Raw genomic sequence first — 16446 nt, forward strand, 5'->3', positions numbered from 1 at the left:
TGCGCTTCACATCTTTAAGGTCTAGAAATAGGTTTAAATAGTGATCTCAACAGAATTCAGCAGATGGGCCTTTTCAGTCTTAAATGAGTTTTATTGAAGTCCTATTAGGTCATACAAAACTGGCCTGGGAATGAAAATAAAAGATTGAATGAAATAATCGTAACAACATCATTCAAACTATGATAAAATTCAAAATGCTCCTTGGGATGTCATGTGGGTTGCATACCATTCGGGAGCCAGCCCGTTTCCCGTCAATAGATAAGCAATCTGTTTTACGTAATTTCAATTTGTTTTTCAAACTTCAATTTCAATAAAGCAACAATCACTTTTTGTTCCTGTTTTTCATGCGTCCAGTGTTTGCTCATGAGTGGCATTCAATTTGGAGATTATACTGGGAATACAAAGTATTGCACCCCGTGGTATGCAATCGGCCAAACAAAGCCACCTTCATTATCAGCTCCGTTCGTTGTTGAATTGTTAAAATGTTCACACACGTACGAACTATTACGAGAAGATGGTTTTATGTGTCAGCCGCAAAAAGTAAGTCCAACCGACCCCTTATGTGTAACATAAAACTCGCCCCGCAAAACCCTTTTTGTATGCGTGATTGAGCGGTTCAGCCCCGTTTGCAAAATATAAACCTCAGTTTTGTCCCCTTTTCCACCGTCCGAACAGGGACCGTGCGCACCCGATACGCTTCATTATGGTGCCTGCGTAGCGAAAAGTCACGACCGCAGCAGTAACCGAAACGCACACCACACATCATCTCGGCGGTGGCGGCGGCGGGCGAATGGCGAAAAAAAAACATTCCGCTTCCAGCTTCGGTTCTGAATCGCACCAAATGATCGTTCCTTCCTTCTACCACTCCGACGGAACGTTCCAAGTTTTGTAAATATCGTTGCTTGTGTGAGCTGACCTTCCGCGCGCACCTGCACCGCACCGCATCGCACCCCGTATCCCGCTGTGTCTCACCGGCGGCCTATTCTTAGCTTTCCAGAATGCTGGATGCTGGGAAGAATAATAAAAAAAGACGAACCCCTCTCCAACGGTACACAAGCTGGGGTATAATTCAATTTCAGGCACTCTCGTACGCTGCGCACACACCCTCGTACCGCACACCGGCGTGCAATCACATTTCTTTTATGTCGGATCGACGGCACAAGCGGGCCGCCACATCGCGTATAAAAATCATACGCAATGGGTATAAATGGTAGAAGCGCCCCGTGCGCAGGCGGGGCAGGCGCACACAATACGAGATGATGCGTGTACATTCACACAAAACGCACACACACACATGTGTGCGAGACGCACGGAAAATGATCGATTGCGTCTTCGGCGCAGCCAAAGAACGCGGCGGCTCTACACTGTGTACCGGGTTATTTTTAGCTGCAAGAAACATATAGCCACGCTTCGCGATGCTTCGCTAGCGTCAAATCCAATTAGCTCTACCCATTGCCCGTCCTATTTATGGAAAGATTTCTTGCTTAAAAAAAAGCCATCCTTGCGCTGCACTATGCATACATTTAGGCGCTCCCGCTTGCCGATAACTTCATCCAAAGAAAATGACTGCTTCCACCTGTGTTTGTATGTTCTTTTTCTTCTTGGATTATCCCGCTTACTTCGTTTCAGCCATCACACGAAGCGTGCTCATTGCTGCTTGATTCGTATTCTACACCTTCAAAGCCCATTCAAAGCAGTGGGCGGACGAACAGCAGTAGTTGCGGAGCGCTGACATGCAGTAAAGTTTTATTTTATCTTCCATCCAACAAGTGGCGAGTGGTTTGCTGCTGCATGAGCATGATTGCCATTTTTTTTTTGTTCTTCTTCGGGTGTTTTTGTGATGCGTGAGGAGATGGTGTAAAAGCGGGACAAATGCGTACACACATTCTTCTCCCCCATTCCACCCCTCATTGACCGCATACGTATTTGGAACGGTCGGACCTGTTCGCTCCCTTCTTCCAGATCGCTGCGAATGTGTACGCGCTTTATCTGATTGTGTTGCTTGATATAGGTGTATACAAATTGATTCTTCTCCTTCGTCCTGCTGCCACGTTCCTTGTCCCATAAATTATTCACCCTTGCGCTGGGCCGTAGTAGTAACGAGAAGCGAGAAGGAGAAAAAAATAACGACAGAAGTAAAACCATTTGACACCGAAATAAAGCACGGACCTACCTGTTCCACTGTGCCGCTTTTGAAAGCTCAATCACACCGAAACGAAAACAAACATTCACACAGACAGACAGACACACACACATGCCCACAAAGATGTCTCGCAACACTCGCATTCGTTTCCCGCTGGAAAATCTCATCCCCTTCCGGGCAGGAGCAGGAAAATGAATTACACATAATTAATGGTAAAATATGATCATCATTAAAAATAATTATTTCCCCATTGAGGATTGACCTTCCTCACCTTTCTCACTGCCCGTATAGTATATATATATGTGTATGTGTGTGTGTGTGTAGGAGTGCATGTGTATGATGCCGCAAGGCGCAGGGAGGAAAATGAGAAAATAAATAAAGCACAAAGCCTCAAACAGCCCCATCTTCGTTCTTCCAGAAACGTCGGCAGGTGCGAAAGCGCCCGGATTTATGTACGGTTTTTGGGGCGTATATCGGTTCGCCGCAGGATAGAGACACACGAGCGTGCCCATTGTGCCCCGGTCCAGGCGCGTACCGAGTTAGGGCGGCGACTTCATGAATCATGTCGCTTTCTATAAATCTTGCCATCTCGCTGGTCTGGTCCCCGGCTTGCTCACCACCTGCCCTGTGCCGTCGTCCTACTGTGCGCGCAGGAACGGCAGAGCCAAACAATGCCTCATTCCCGGAGTTTCATCGCGTGGGTTGTTTTATTTGTCTTTGCTGGCGGTGTGATAAACGCGCACGATGGCGAAGAAATACAGGTACATTTCTTCTGATTTTTTTCTTTCTTTCTATATGTGTAGGAACGACTTTTTGTCTAATGTGACAGTTTGGTATCTGGTTAGGGATTTTGATTGGGCGTTTTTCTTTTTTTGTTTGCATTCGCTACAGCTTAAACGACCCTACACTTACCAAGTGGTCAAGTGGAGTATTGTCATCGAACGTAACATTCAACGCAATGAAATCGCTTGGTGCTTTATGTACCTTTGGAAGAGAATCATCGATTTTGTTTAATAAATATTTAATCGAATCACGCATTGCATGGTGATTTTGGATCGTATGCTTCATGACCGTCTCAAAATTTTATGATTTGAGGCAGGATGAGTTGAAAAAACAGCAAACCATCTTAAGACTGCTCTTCTGAAAGATGTCTGATATATTCCAGTGACAGCTCATTATGTTGTTAATTAGCACACAAAAGTATTTTTGTGGGACTCTTCCAGAAAAAAAAAACTATTCGTGTTGGAGTTCAAGCGTGATAGCGTAATTGCTTCATATTTGCTCTCGTTATGCTCTCGTAATTGCTCTCGTTATGTTATTTGAAAGTTGAACTGGAACAATCAATCGGATATGCCACCGTACAACACACGTCTCTTACTGTTAGGTCTAAAGACTCTTAAAAAAACGTAAAGACTCACAACCTAGAATACTGTACGAATCGAGACATAATACACAATATGGCGCAAATGCTCCCATGAGCATCATGACGAAGAGATTTAACGAAAATTCAGAATTATTTGACTACCACCTAAGCGCTACAACATTTAGAAACATATTAAGAAATTAGTATTAAAGTAAGATTGCACCCCACATTAGAAAGTTAAAACACGCGACTCGAGTTTTCTTTGGGGGCAAAAAACTGCACAGTTGCTATATTCACCGCAAAGCTCTAATAAATGTAAAGCAAGAGCTACCCGCCAAGGACTCTTTGCAATATTTGCTACCAAGGTTATATAAAAATGTAGAAATAAATTCAAGTTCCAAATTCCTGTGTTGTTAACTGAATTCTATATAATTTCTGGGGATATTGACCACGAAGTGCAATTCTCCGCTAGCGATTCTTACATTTTGGGTTTGTCCGATGGCTTAATTCACTTCCCCTCTTTCCGTTAACACACAAATGCTTCCCAATTATTAGCTTATACAACACCCTTTGATCCCATTATTCGCATGACTAAGCTCGTAGATGGTGCTATTGTTAAGTGTGGAGTATTTGCTTTATCGCCTCAAGATGGCGCTGCTGTTGTATTGTGGCTTAACTAAGGTGTAAATCAAATTGCCTGTATTTTGGTGCACTGCAATCCTAAACAGTACTCACTAAACCTTCGCGGCGGACGGGTAAAGAAACAATAAACAATATTTGGCTGGAAAACCACATGTGGCTATCGTATGTGTCTCGTAACCTGAACATATAGCAGTATGCTATTTTGCATTTATTGCAACATGAGTGAACTAAAGCTATTGATGTTCCAAAAAGTGCCGAATCTTACCAATGAACACAAATAAGTTGGACTCACCATTTGGATCATGAGTTGCTTCCAGCCACATACGATAGCCACAATCAAATGATCGTGTTTGCCTTACCAGAGTGGCCTTCTAAAAACTTGCAACTTCGGTTGGCCACCAGGGGACCTCCATACAAATTAATTTGTGTATTTTTCGGAAGAGTACCAGTTAAATCATTAATTTCCCATTAAGACCAACTAAAAGTTTTACTTTGTATGCATTAATATGTTCTTCTCATTAAATTGGTAGGGCATTTGAATCCATAGATGTATTTTTTTATCCTAATTAACTTAATGTGTAATCTATTATAGCTTACCCTAAATTACTCACACCTGGACGCGGCTGTTTATTAGAAAAAATGGCGAGATCGAATAGCGATTGTACAATTTTTACAACTGTTTTTGTACCTCTTGTTTGAAGGGAAGAACACCAGCAATGGTACATAAATCTCCATTCTTTGTGAAGCGGCTTGTGTCAGTTATCACGCGTAACATTTTGTTAAGCATGGTTTGTAGTCTACAAAGTTGAGTTTTCACATATATGCACCATACTAGGGCTGCATATGTTGCAAATGGTAGAATTGTCTGGTTATACCAAATGGATTTTTTTACCAAATCTGTTTATATTTATGGATTTCAGCCACCAAATGTCAAACTCCATATAAAACAGCGGCCTAGTATTTTACAAGTCCCCATTGTTTGCTTCCACTAAATAAAATTGAAAAAATAAAAATATTTGAAGTTTAACATTAATGCAGTTTTTATACCTCACCCTGTAAATCTAATCTGTTGCAACATTCATTATTCTTTTGATCACAGTCTATAAAACCGTTATGATTCAAATTACGGATAACTTCAAACTCCCTAACACGTACCTCCGACACTCGTCATATTTTTATCGAATTTATTTATATCCGGTTCCTGGCTATGTAATTTTTTAATTGTACATTATTGCCATGATGTACTAGATATCAATTAAACATGTGCCTGACCCCTAGTAGGCTCTGATGGTACGAAAAATAAATACTTTCAGTTGGTCAGTTAACCACTGCTTTTAAAAACAGGTATTTAATACTGTCCGGAATTTAAATCAAAAAGTCTGTAATTTGAAACATGAGCTTGAAACAAACTTGAAACTATCAAAATATATTTGAAATTTCATGATTTTTTGTTTTCAGTTAATCTGTAAATATTTTTTTCTAAAATTTGGAAGGTTCACTTCAATTAGGTGAGTTAGGCCGATTTAATTTTAATTAGTAAGCAAACATGACATGCTAAAAATATCCGTAATGCAATGTCATATTTGAGATTTATTAATCTTCAATTGCACCAATTGCTAAAACTTAAAGATTTCTATGAATGGTGCATCTCTAAAAACTTATCTAAAAAATCTCTTCTCTTCTTAAAAACGTTAAAAATAGTTCTTAACCCCCTAACCCATAATGACCAGCAATTTAAATTAATTCGAACTCTGCTTCAACGAACTCACGAACCAGATGCACGCAGCACAAGCAGCACCGACAATCACAGTTGTGATTTTCCACCATTCAATTGGTGCGAGCGCTGCTCCCCATACCCTCCTATTGTCACCGGCTGGCGTTGCATTTGTTTCGCTTATTTCCCCGTTTTTATTTCCCATTTTTATTTTCCGCACAATAAGCGTTCCTCTTGCACAATACACCATCGAAGCACACACACACACACACACATACACACGCATGCACCCGGCACAAGATGGAACGTAAACGTAGAGCATAAACTGCCAGCACACGGTCCCGCCACTGCGCCCAGGATAGGATGGAGGGCTTAGAAATTAAACTCGAAATTGAAAAGAAACGTTCCCACGGCCAGGAGCCGACGGTGAAAAGGTGATGGAGTGTGTGGGGAACACATCCACCAACCCCCCCTCCCTCCCTCCCCACCCACAAGAGCCGCGGGCCAATCTGAGCGCAAAAAAAAAGAAGAAAAAAGTACGCCCAAAGGACAGTAAAACATTCGCCCGATGGCACTCACGGGCCATCATATAAAAACGCACATACACATACAAAGGCAGAAAGGACACAGATTGTAACACGGTAACGTTAAAGATAAAGTAATATCAGACCGACCCCGCTGTCACGCTGTCCTCCACTTTCCCACACAAACCGTGTGCTTCAGTGTGTGTGTGTGTGTTTTTTTCACTTTTTTTATAATGTTCTCCCTTCACCCGAGGCCGACGGGGTCCGGGGAAATACAAATTCGCAAATACTGGCGGCCACAATGCCGCGCAAAAGTGCGAACCACCATTACGCGGTGACAAAACCGAACCTTTCCTTTCGCTTCGTTTCCGCCGATCCACTTTCGTCCGCCGGCCCGCCCGTCCGTTCATTAAGGGACACATTAATTTCCTCGAGCTGTCACACAGCGCTGGGCGCGCCGCTGTTGGGCTACCGCTGTGTTCGCGCCAAGTGTCGCGCGTTGTGTAATGTGTTAGTCAATTTATACCATTGTGTATGTGTGCTGGACTTGGCTTTTTTATTTTTATTTTTGGATAAAATGTTTATACGGTATTACAGTGGAAAAAACATACCCATTAATGCATTAAGAGTCGTCGTAATTTGGCACAAGAAAGCAATGTGTAACACACGGAAGTGTTCTTCTTTTTTTTTCAAATGATTTTTTCGTCGAGACGGCCTTCTTCTGATTTTTTTAACATCTTTAATTTTTTTGTGCAAGATTCATAAGAAGACGGTTAAAAAACCACTTACTTTATCACGAAGCGAAACGCGCTCGAGCGCTGGTAATGAAACGAGATTTGAACGTCCGATGTGTGATGCACCAGTCCGAGCATCATTGCACAAAACCGCGCTGCCACTCTCGACACACAAGTGCAAAAATCCAATTAAAGCAACCACAACCTGATTCGCATCATGTCTAGAGCAAGCAACAGCAAACGGAATAACACTCTTGTGCGACACCACCCCATTTCCACCCCAAGTCACCCCAAGCCTTCTCCTTCTCCTGGGCCATTTTTTCTAATACGAAAAAAAAAACAACCAAAAACAACCACACACAAAAAAGGGAAATTAAATGTAACGAGAGCTTTATATTGAAAGCGTCGTGAGCAAAAAGGGACCCTTCGCCCAGATGTGCTTGTAAATGTGAAAAAAAACAAAACCAAATAAAAAAAATTAGTAGAAAAATAAAGTGCACAGGGTTGAGAGCAAATTGTAGGAATTATCGTTTGTGATCTCGCTTTCTTCGTCATTGCTCGCTCCTTTTTCCGTTCCGTTCAAAGCACGGCTTCATCAAGCCAGGCACAAGCGAGCGAGAGAGCAAAACAAAACGAAAAAACAAAACGAACGCGACCTCAACATTCGTTTCATTACAGCGTGGAGCGTCGCCGCGATGAAACGCGATAATGAAATAGCAATGTAACCCAATCTACTAGCACGACCTTCCACTCACACAAACTCTACCCCTTTTCTTTTACAATGGTCGCGCAAAAACGTCTCCGGAGGGGGGAGGGAAACCTCTCGAGCAAAGTCAATGGGCTGAACCATCGCGTTCGAATGATTGAGTGGGGATGAGTCGACCCGATTCCCGGCCATTTCTTTGTTTCGCTGAGACACGGCGCACGGCGAATGCTAAGCAGACTTTTCCCCCCTTTGGTCGATTGTCTCTATTGGTTCGTTTCTTCCTTGAAATTACGCACTTTGCGCGCCAAAGTTTGCATGTGGAATCGATTGAACCAAAACAAAAAAAAGGCCGGAAAAGTGGAAGAAAATTCCCAGACACGCCCGGCACGGAAAGTTGGGCCATGGGAACTGGGCAAACATCGTAAAGCGTATATTTACATTCCAATGTTTCATCTCGAACTTTCAGCCAGTTTTGCAAGCTGTTGTCTAATTTTTCACTCGTTCGTATGAAAAAACCCACCGTCGTCCTTTTCCGCCAGCGCAACGAGGTTAAGAGCCAAGTATTTTGTCATGTTTTCTACGGCTCCGCTCCTGCCCCTAGCCGCTCATAGCACAGCAGCACTTGAACGGTACGACACTGCGCACCGTTAAGCGGGGCACAATGGGCATGTGGGGCGAATTGGGCACCTTTATTTAAGCATTTTTCACTTCAAGAACACATTCCAAGGCTCAAAATGTGTTCTTTGAACAGCATGTAAGATGTATGGCCCTTTAATAACAAATAACCAAGAAAAATGCAAAATAAGATTTAGTAGCATATTGATGTAATTTTTGCCACTTCTAAAATAAGCTATATTTTTTATTTTTTGAAACATTGTACGCGATGCAGCATCAAACCCTAGCAAAAATGCGTAGTTTGATTTTAAAAAAAATGTTATCCAAAATTAGTCAAAACTGCTGTGATCGCTGAGATAAAATTAAGTGCCCACTTTATTCATTCTACAGAAAATATTTTCTGTACAAATATAACAACAAACTTATAATGTGTATGCATTTCTCTGGCATTCTCTACATGTTTGAGGATCTTTGGCGTGTTTTTCTTTTTAATTTTTAAAGGTTTCTCTAGTTCTGCAGCTAGTTTTTGCATCTGGTCCTTCTCAAGCACTACCCAGAGCTTTAAATTTAAATTTATTTGTTTGTTACGCCAGTTGTATCTCGCACTCTCGCACCGAGAATCGGTCACAAACTCTGGATGGTACCAAAATTTGGAACTCGTGGAGGTCATTAAAGGTGTTTTATTTGATACGAGCTGATTTTTTTTTATTTACTGATTATGTGTGTTGGCATGTAGGCCTGTATTAACATGTTTTTAGTTTTCAAGCCCCGTCTTTTTAAGAAATAACTCAAAGTATTCATTAAGGATGCTAATATAGGTATCAGCCATCGTTATACTTTCGATTCACGATTCATATTTTTTCAGATATGATATTTCTATACAATTTGTCCGAAGAAAGCAATGCTATTAATTTTTACTAATAAAACAAAAAAATATAAAAATGCTTCACGTGGGGCAAAATGGGCAGATGTTTTCGACGTATAGCGCTTGGTGAGTGAGGCTATGGTGTTGTATTTGTCCCCACAATAATGGTAACAGGCACATCTTTAAAATATTCGATTTTGTAGATTGAAACGCGTAAAAACTATTTTACTTTTGATAACATATTTTTGGAAGAGTTTTAAGGGCTTTCCTAAACAGCAAAACAAAAGATAGAACGAGAATGCATTTTACAAAACCTGCGCAAAAGCATAGACCATTACCTAAGTCGCAGTTGTTGTGGCCCATATTGCCCCAGTGTTTTGACGTTTTACAGTTTGTTTACAAATGTCCATTTTGCTCCAGGGTTATATCCATTTTACCCCGCATGTCAAAATAGCATCTCGTAAAACATCAAACTTTTATTTTACACTTTTTTCATGTGTTTAAGTCATTTTCGGGTTATGTGGCCATTTTAAACGATAGATAAATGATGGAGGCATGCAATAGTGTAAGAATAATTTGTGTTTTGTGGCATATTCAAAGGAATACTCAGTAAACTGCTTAACATGCCCGATTTGCCCCACTTTTCCCTTACCAATCGTCGCAAACGTTCAGCGCGAGCCGTGGCACTCGACAAGATTCGGGCGAAACTTTCTACTGAAAAATGCCAGGAAACACGATACCGAAGAATACCAGGAGATGGTGGAGGCTTAGATGCAAAAAGAAAAAAACACACACACACTTCAACAATAGGCAGCAATAATGGTGGAAAGCGGCGGGGGTGAAGTAGAGTGAACAGATAACAGATCAACCACGTTTGTTTCTTTTTTTTTCGGTCGCACTTGCGTGCCTTGCCTTGCGTGAACGAACCGGGCCCATCAATAGAAATAAACAACCGCACGTTTTGTTTGCTTTGAGGTTATCTTTATCCATATAGAGCGAGTGCTGGTTGCTGTAACCATTTACAGGAAACGATATCGCGGCCGATGGAGTTTGGGGTTGAATAGCGACCGCTACGACGAGCCCGGGCCGGGCGGGTCAGACAAACTGGTTTGGGAGGAAAGCGTGCGCTGGCGCTTGAAGATGGAGACGACCCGCTGGAGTGACGACCGCCCCGTTTTGCCACCTCAAGAGAAATGGGAAAATGAAAGGAAAACAAAAAAGAGGCACACCGCTTGCCGGGGAAAGAAATTTTCGGCCGGCCGCTACGAGCATTAGGTGATAATGTTTGGTAAGAGTTATTTAAACACAAAAAAAAAACAAGATGACATACGCAATATGAACAGGCTCTGGATGAGCTCTTGGCAGGAAAACGAAAAACCTGCACAACCGTTTCGATCATCACATTAGCTTCAAATGGCGGATGCACGTGCCAACTCACGGCACGGCACAAATACGTTAGCAGCAGCAGCCCGGCAAAACCCCCATACAATGCTCCCTGACGGTTCGATAGCGCCGTGGACCACCGAGGCCCCGTGGCGCGCCACAAATACCTACTGCAGTTGTGATTGTCCTTCTTGATGCGATCGCGCACCTCCGGCTCGATGAACTTCTCGTGCTTGGAGCCCTTCTCGCCGGCCAGACCGGGCCGCACCAGGAACTCCTGATCGGCGGCGACGGCAGCGACGGCCGCCTGCTGTGCCGCCCGGGCCGCCCGGTTGCACTCGTACGACGATATCTCGTCCTCAAACTCCGACACCACGAACACCCACTTCGGTATCTCGAACCGGATCAGCCCGAGCAGGTCGCGCACGTAGTCGAACTCGTCCACGAACGTTTGGTACAGCTTGTTGCCGAACCGGCAGGACAGCTTCATCTCCAGCCGCCACTCCTGCTGCTGCTCGATCGTGGGCGTGGCGGAGGGCGTACCGGACGACTGGGCGGACCCGGCGGTCACCGCCGGCGCACCACCGACCACCATGCTGCCCATTGCCTTGCCCGGTCCGTTCGGGGCGGCGGTTGGACCAAGCGAGACCCCGTTGGCGGGAGTGACACCACCGCCCGCTCCAGGCACTGGGGCAGTCTGCGAACCGGCTCCACCGCTGCCCGCGCTCGCCGGCTTCGTACTGATGAACGAATCGTACAACCTTCCCAGTATCATGAGCCGCGTGTGCCGGCACGACTCCCGCACCAGGTTCTGCTTGGTGAGCTTGAGGGCGGCGGTCACGTACTCGCGCACCTGCGTCTTCTGCTTCTGGATCACGTGGTAGCGGGTCGGGTTTTCGAGCCGCGTCTCCACCTGCAGCACCTTCTTCGGCAGCTCGATGTCGATGTTTTCGAGCGGCAGCCGGACGGACAGGACGGGCGGCCCGGGCGAGGTAACCATCGACCGCGGGCCCGTCTCGCTGTTTTTGATCTGCTCGCGAAACAGCTGCTGCTTGAGCTGCGTCCGGGAGGAGATGTTCAGCTGGGGGAAGCTCGTTCTTTTGTTAAGATTTGGTTCGAGAAAGGGAGTTCAAATAGTAAATAGATCGTGAGAGCAGTACGCACGGGTACGGGTACAGAGCAGCAGGGAATCGGTTAGAGCGGTTGCAACCACACCCATCGGTTAGCACACAGTGGCACACTTACTGATCAAACGCGGACACGGTGGAGGAGCGCAGGTCGCGCACAATGTTGACGTCGCGCGATTTGTCCAGCAGCGAAAAGGCGTCCTCCTCGTACCGGCTGCAGTCGACATCGACCAGTATGCGCTCGAAGTTATCCATCGTGGAGCGGGAGAGGGGAGACAGGGGCTCAGATCGCAACCTAATACTGCTTCGTACCGGCACAGCAGGCACTTTCAACAACGGCGAACGCTTTCAAACGCACACGCTCTCCCTAGTTCGTTTCGGTTACCGCGAATGACATTTCAGGTGGAGGGAAGGAGCAGGGAGCTTTTCGAAACCTTTGCGGGTGTGTGAAAAAGAACGGAAGGAAAGAAGAATTTAACATTTGGACGGATTTTTTTAATATTGGCGGTTAGACAATTCACTGAAACAGATGGAAAAAGTAACAAGCTTTGCTCTTTGAGTATTTGGTAATAGGATCATATTGTTAAAAACATTACATAGCTTCTGGCGTATTCTCTATGGTGTCATTGATTTCCTAACGATGAACATAAAATTCTAGTCTAAATAATACTAAAAAACTAAAGACTGATCAGCTTTACTTTCCAGCGGTTGCTTGGATATCTTTTGTTTAGTTCACATCCCTACAATGGCAACCGCTTTGGTTATGGAAAACGCAACGCCGACTTAGTTTTCAATGTTTGGAAAGGTTAGGAGAAAATGTAATGCAAATTACAGTTAAAACTCAATAGATTAACCCTTTTTTTGTTAAACACTCAATAGTTTGCTGGTAGTTCAACTAAAAAGCATGCGTTTGTATAGAAAACTGGGGTTTGAAAGATTAACAAAAATCTCAAGATCTGTTAAGACAATTGTATGAAAAATCATGGCAACAAAAAAGCACATATTCAATAGTTGGAGGTCAATCGAAGTTCAATCAGTAAGTTCAGCCTGTATATACATTAATGCGTGGTATTTCAAGATTTGATAAAGAAAGTCATCTACGACGTTTAAAGCAAGGATTCTGAAATAAATAATCCAAGGAACTGTACAGCAAACCTCAAAGTCAGAAGATATGTATCCTACTTTAGGTGGCTGCCACTGTAGGTCCGGCAACATTTCTTTAAAAAATTTACTGCAACAAATAATGTTCTCACAGAGATAACACATCATACTGGTCTACACAGGCTTTATAGACGTTTTATTAAAGAACCACGCAGTCAGATATTAAATCCTTGTGTAGGACAGCGGTCCTTGCAAGGCTTGAACCCACAAAGGGCATGGTGTTAAGTCGTCCGACTTGGATGATAGTATCGCTGGACCCGCCGATAAAAAAAATAAATAGGAGACCACTGGACTGGATGGTTCTTTGACTGAGACAGATTTTGGTACTATTTCTAGAGACGAATTAAAAAGGCAACAGTATCAGGGACCAGAATGGGGTCAGGATCAGTTTCAGACATACCACCGATAGGCAATTTTAATAAGTTCAAGGACCAGTATGGGTTTGGCATCAGTTCCAGTATTGGTACGTATATTCAAGGGAAGTAGCTCTGTAATGGGATGGGATCCGAAGCCCCTTTGAGGGATAATACAGGCTCTCCCATCCAACTCCTATTCCGACACGTCCTCGTCGTGCAGAGTGGTAACATGTGTCATCACATATCCAAGCTTGGGTACACGGGCTTGACCCAACCCCTTGGGCGGATGGTGGCATATGGCTAACCAGAAGGGGGGTGGGTATCCCGGGAAACCGGTTGCCTGAACGTCGGGGGGGCAACCCGATGCTAAACAAAACGGTCACGTGGGCGCGGGGCCAGTCACCCAGTCCCATGGAACAATCGACTACGGAAAGCAACAGGAAGTTACGAAACGGATTCAACGATATCGACCCTACGCAATGCCCCCGGACTACTCTAAAAATGGGCTCATGGAACGTACGCACTCTAAGCGAAGCCGGAGCCTTGAAAAAACTTGATGACGCCCTAGCCACACTGAGCATGGACCTCGTAGCTCTACAAGAGATTCGGTGGCTAGGGAACGGTGTGCAGAACAGGCGTGGTAAGCATTGCTACGACATTTACTACAGCTGCCACGACCGCCACCGCGTGCTCGGAACGGGTTTCGCCGTAGGTCCCCGGTTGAAACCCGCAATCATGGATTTCAAGGCTATAAACGATAGGCTATGCACCCTGCGCATGCGAGGCAAATTTTTTAATATAAGCCTCATAAACGTTCACGCCCCTACCGAAGATAAAGAGGAAGAGGAGAAGGACCTTTTTTACGGCCGCCTCGCTAGAACTATAGATGCGTGCCCCAGGCATGACCTCAAAATCATCCTGGGGGACTTCAACGCAAAAGTCGGTAGGGAGCCAATGTACCGCCAATACACTGGCTGTCACAGTCTGCATGAGCACAGTAACGATAATGGTAGTAGATTGGTCCAGTTCGCCGCAGCGAACAATCTGGTTGTAGGAAGTACCAAATTTGCGCGGAGGGACATCCACAAAATGACGTGGGCGCACCCGGATGGCGAATCCTTCAATCAGATCGACCACGTGTTAATAAGCCGCCGACGACAGTCGAGCCTGTTAAACGTCAGAACTTATCGAGGAGCCAATATCGATTCCGATCACTACTTGGTTGGCTTAGTGATACGTTGTAGAATCGCCCGCCCCCGCACCAATGGGGGCGGAGAAAACACGCAGCCTCGGCTCAACACGGACTCTCTAAGGGACATTACTGTCCAACAGGAATTCAAAGCCGCTTTAGACGAGTCTCTACTACCAGAAAACAGTTATGAAACTACGAGCGAGAGGTGGAACGCTCTAAAAACAAAAATAATAAACTGTGCAAGAAATATACTGCCACCACGTCGTGGCAACACCAAATCTGGCTGGTTCGACGATGAATGCAGACAAGTGACCGAACGTAAGAATACTGCATACCGAGCAATGCAGCAACGGCATAGAACGCGGGCATGCGCAGAGGAATATTCACGGCTCAGACGCGAAGAGAAAAGAGTTCACCGCTCCAAGAAGCATGCTTTGGAAGAGCAAAACATGCGGGAACTCGAGCAAACCAGAGAGGCGTACGGACCGACACGAAAGTTTTACCAAGCGATAGCAGGTCACCGAAACAACGTTGTACCTAAGGTAACCTGCTGTCGCAACAAGGATGGAGATCTGGTCAGTAACCAGCCAGAGGTCCTCTCGCGATGGGCTCAGTACTTTGATGAACTACTCAATGACCAGTTTAGCGAACAGCTAGAAGCGCCACTAGCAGATGATGACATGCTACTGCCACCTAGCATAGAAGAAACACGAAAGGCTATCCGTCGGCTGAAAAATAACAAGGCACCCGGAACCGACGGAATTGCAGCCGAACTGGTCAAGAATGGAGGTGCACGACTAGAAAACGAGATTCATCAAATTGTTACTGAGGTGTGGGATAGCGAATCGATGCCTTGTGATTGGAATCTCGGCATCATCTACCCCATATACAAGAAGGGAGATAGGTTGGACTGCAACAACTACAGGGGTATTACGGTGTTGAATACCGCCTATAAAATATTCTCCCTGATCCTTCAGGATCGCCTTGTCCCGCACGTCGAAGAGATAGTCGGAAACTATCAAAGAGGATTCCGAAACGGAAAATCAACCACTGATCAGATCTTCACCATGCGGCAGATCTTGGAGAAGATGGCTGAATACAGACACGACACATACCATCTCTTCATTGACTTCAAAGCCGCATATGATAGCATAGCCAGGGTAAAACTTTATGACGCTATGAGCTCTTTTGGAATCCCGGCCAAACTGATAAGGCTAGTTAGAATGACTATGACCAACGTCACATGCCAGGTGAGGGTGGATGGAAAACTCTCAGGACCTTTTGCTACCACCAAGGGTCTGCGCCAGGGGGACGGGCTTGCTTGTCTCTTATTCAACCTGGCGCTAGAGAGGGCCATCCGTGACTCGAGGGTGGAGACTACGGGAACCATCTTCTATAAGTCAACCCAGATCCTGGCATACGCTGATGATATAGACATCATTGGTCTGCGGCTCTCCTATGTAGCAGAAGCCTACCAAGGGATTGAGCAGGCGGCAGAGAGCCTCGGATTGCAGATAAACGAGGCAAAGACCAAACTGATGGTGGCAACATCAGCGGACCTACCAATAAATAATCCGAATCTACGTAGGCGTGACGTACAGATAGGTGAACGCACTTTTGAAGTCGTCCCACAATTCACCTATCTTGGGTCAAAGGTCAGCAACGACAACAGCATGGAAGCTGAGTTGCGCGCAAGGATGCTGGCTGCCAACCGGTCATTCTACAGCCTGAAAAAGCAGTTTACCTCAAAGAACCTGTCGCGACGGACGAAGCTGGGACTATATAGTACCTATATAGTACCAGTACTCACATACGCCTCTGAGACATGGACACTGTCCAAATCTGACGAAACCCTCTTAGCCGCGTTCGAGAGGAAGATGCTCAGAAGGATACTTGGCCCCGTATGTGTGGAAGGACAATG

At 44.9% G+C, this 16446-nt stretch overlaps 1 protein-coding gene across 2 annotated transcripts in view; it reads right to left on the reverse strand.

Moving 5' to 3' along the window:
- Positions 1-16446, reverse strand: part of LOC121598787 (probable glutathione peroxidase 2) — an 85779-nt gene that overhangs the window by 50400 nt on the left and 18933 nt on the right. Inside the window, exons 2-3 of one of the 2 annotated variants that reach the window (XM_041926071.1) lie at positions 11935-12250; positions 9125-11786 (exon numbers count right to left, since the gene is read on the reverse strand). The exons of the other annotated variant lie outside the window; for it this stretch is intronic. Coding sequence (XP_041782005.1) covers positions 10289-11786; positions 11935-12071 — 1635 coding nt within the window. The 5' untranslated portion in view covers positions 12072-12250 and the 3' untranslated portion in view covers positions 9125-10288. Of the gene's footprint in view, positions 1-9124; positions 11787-11934; positions 12251-16446 lie in introns of those variants that run through there. 2 annotated transcript variants of the gene reach the window in all.

The sequence above is a fragment of the Anopheles merus genome, chromosome X, assembly GCF_017562075.2.
Source record: "Anopheles merus strain MAF chromosome X, AmerM5.1, whole genome shotgun sequence".
Classification (NCBI taxonomy): Eukaryota; Metazoa; Arthropoda; class Insecta; order Diptera; family Culicidae; genus Anopheles; species Anopheles merus.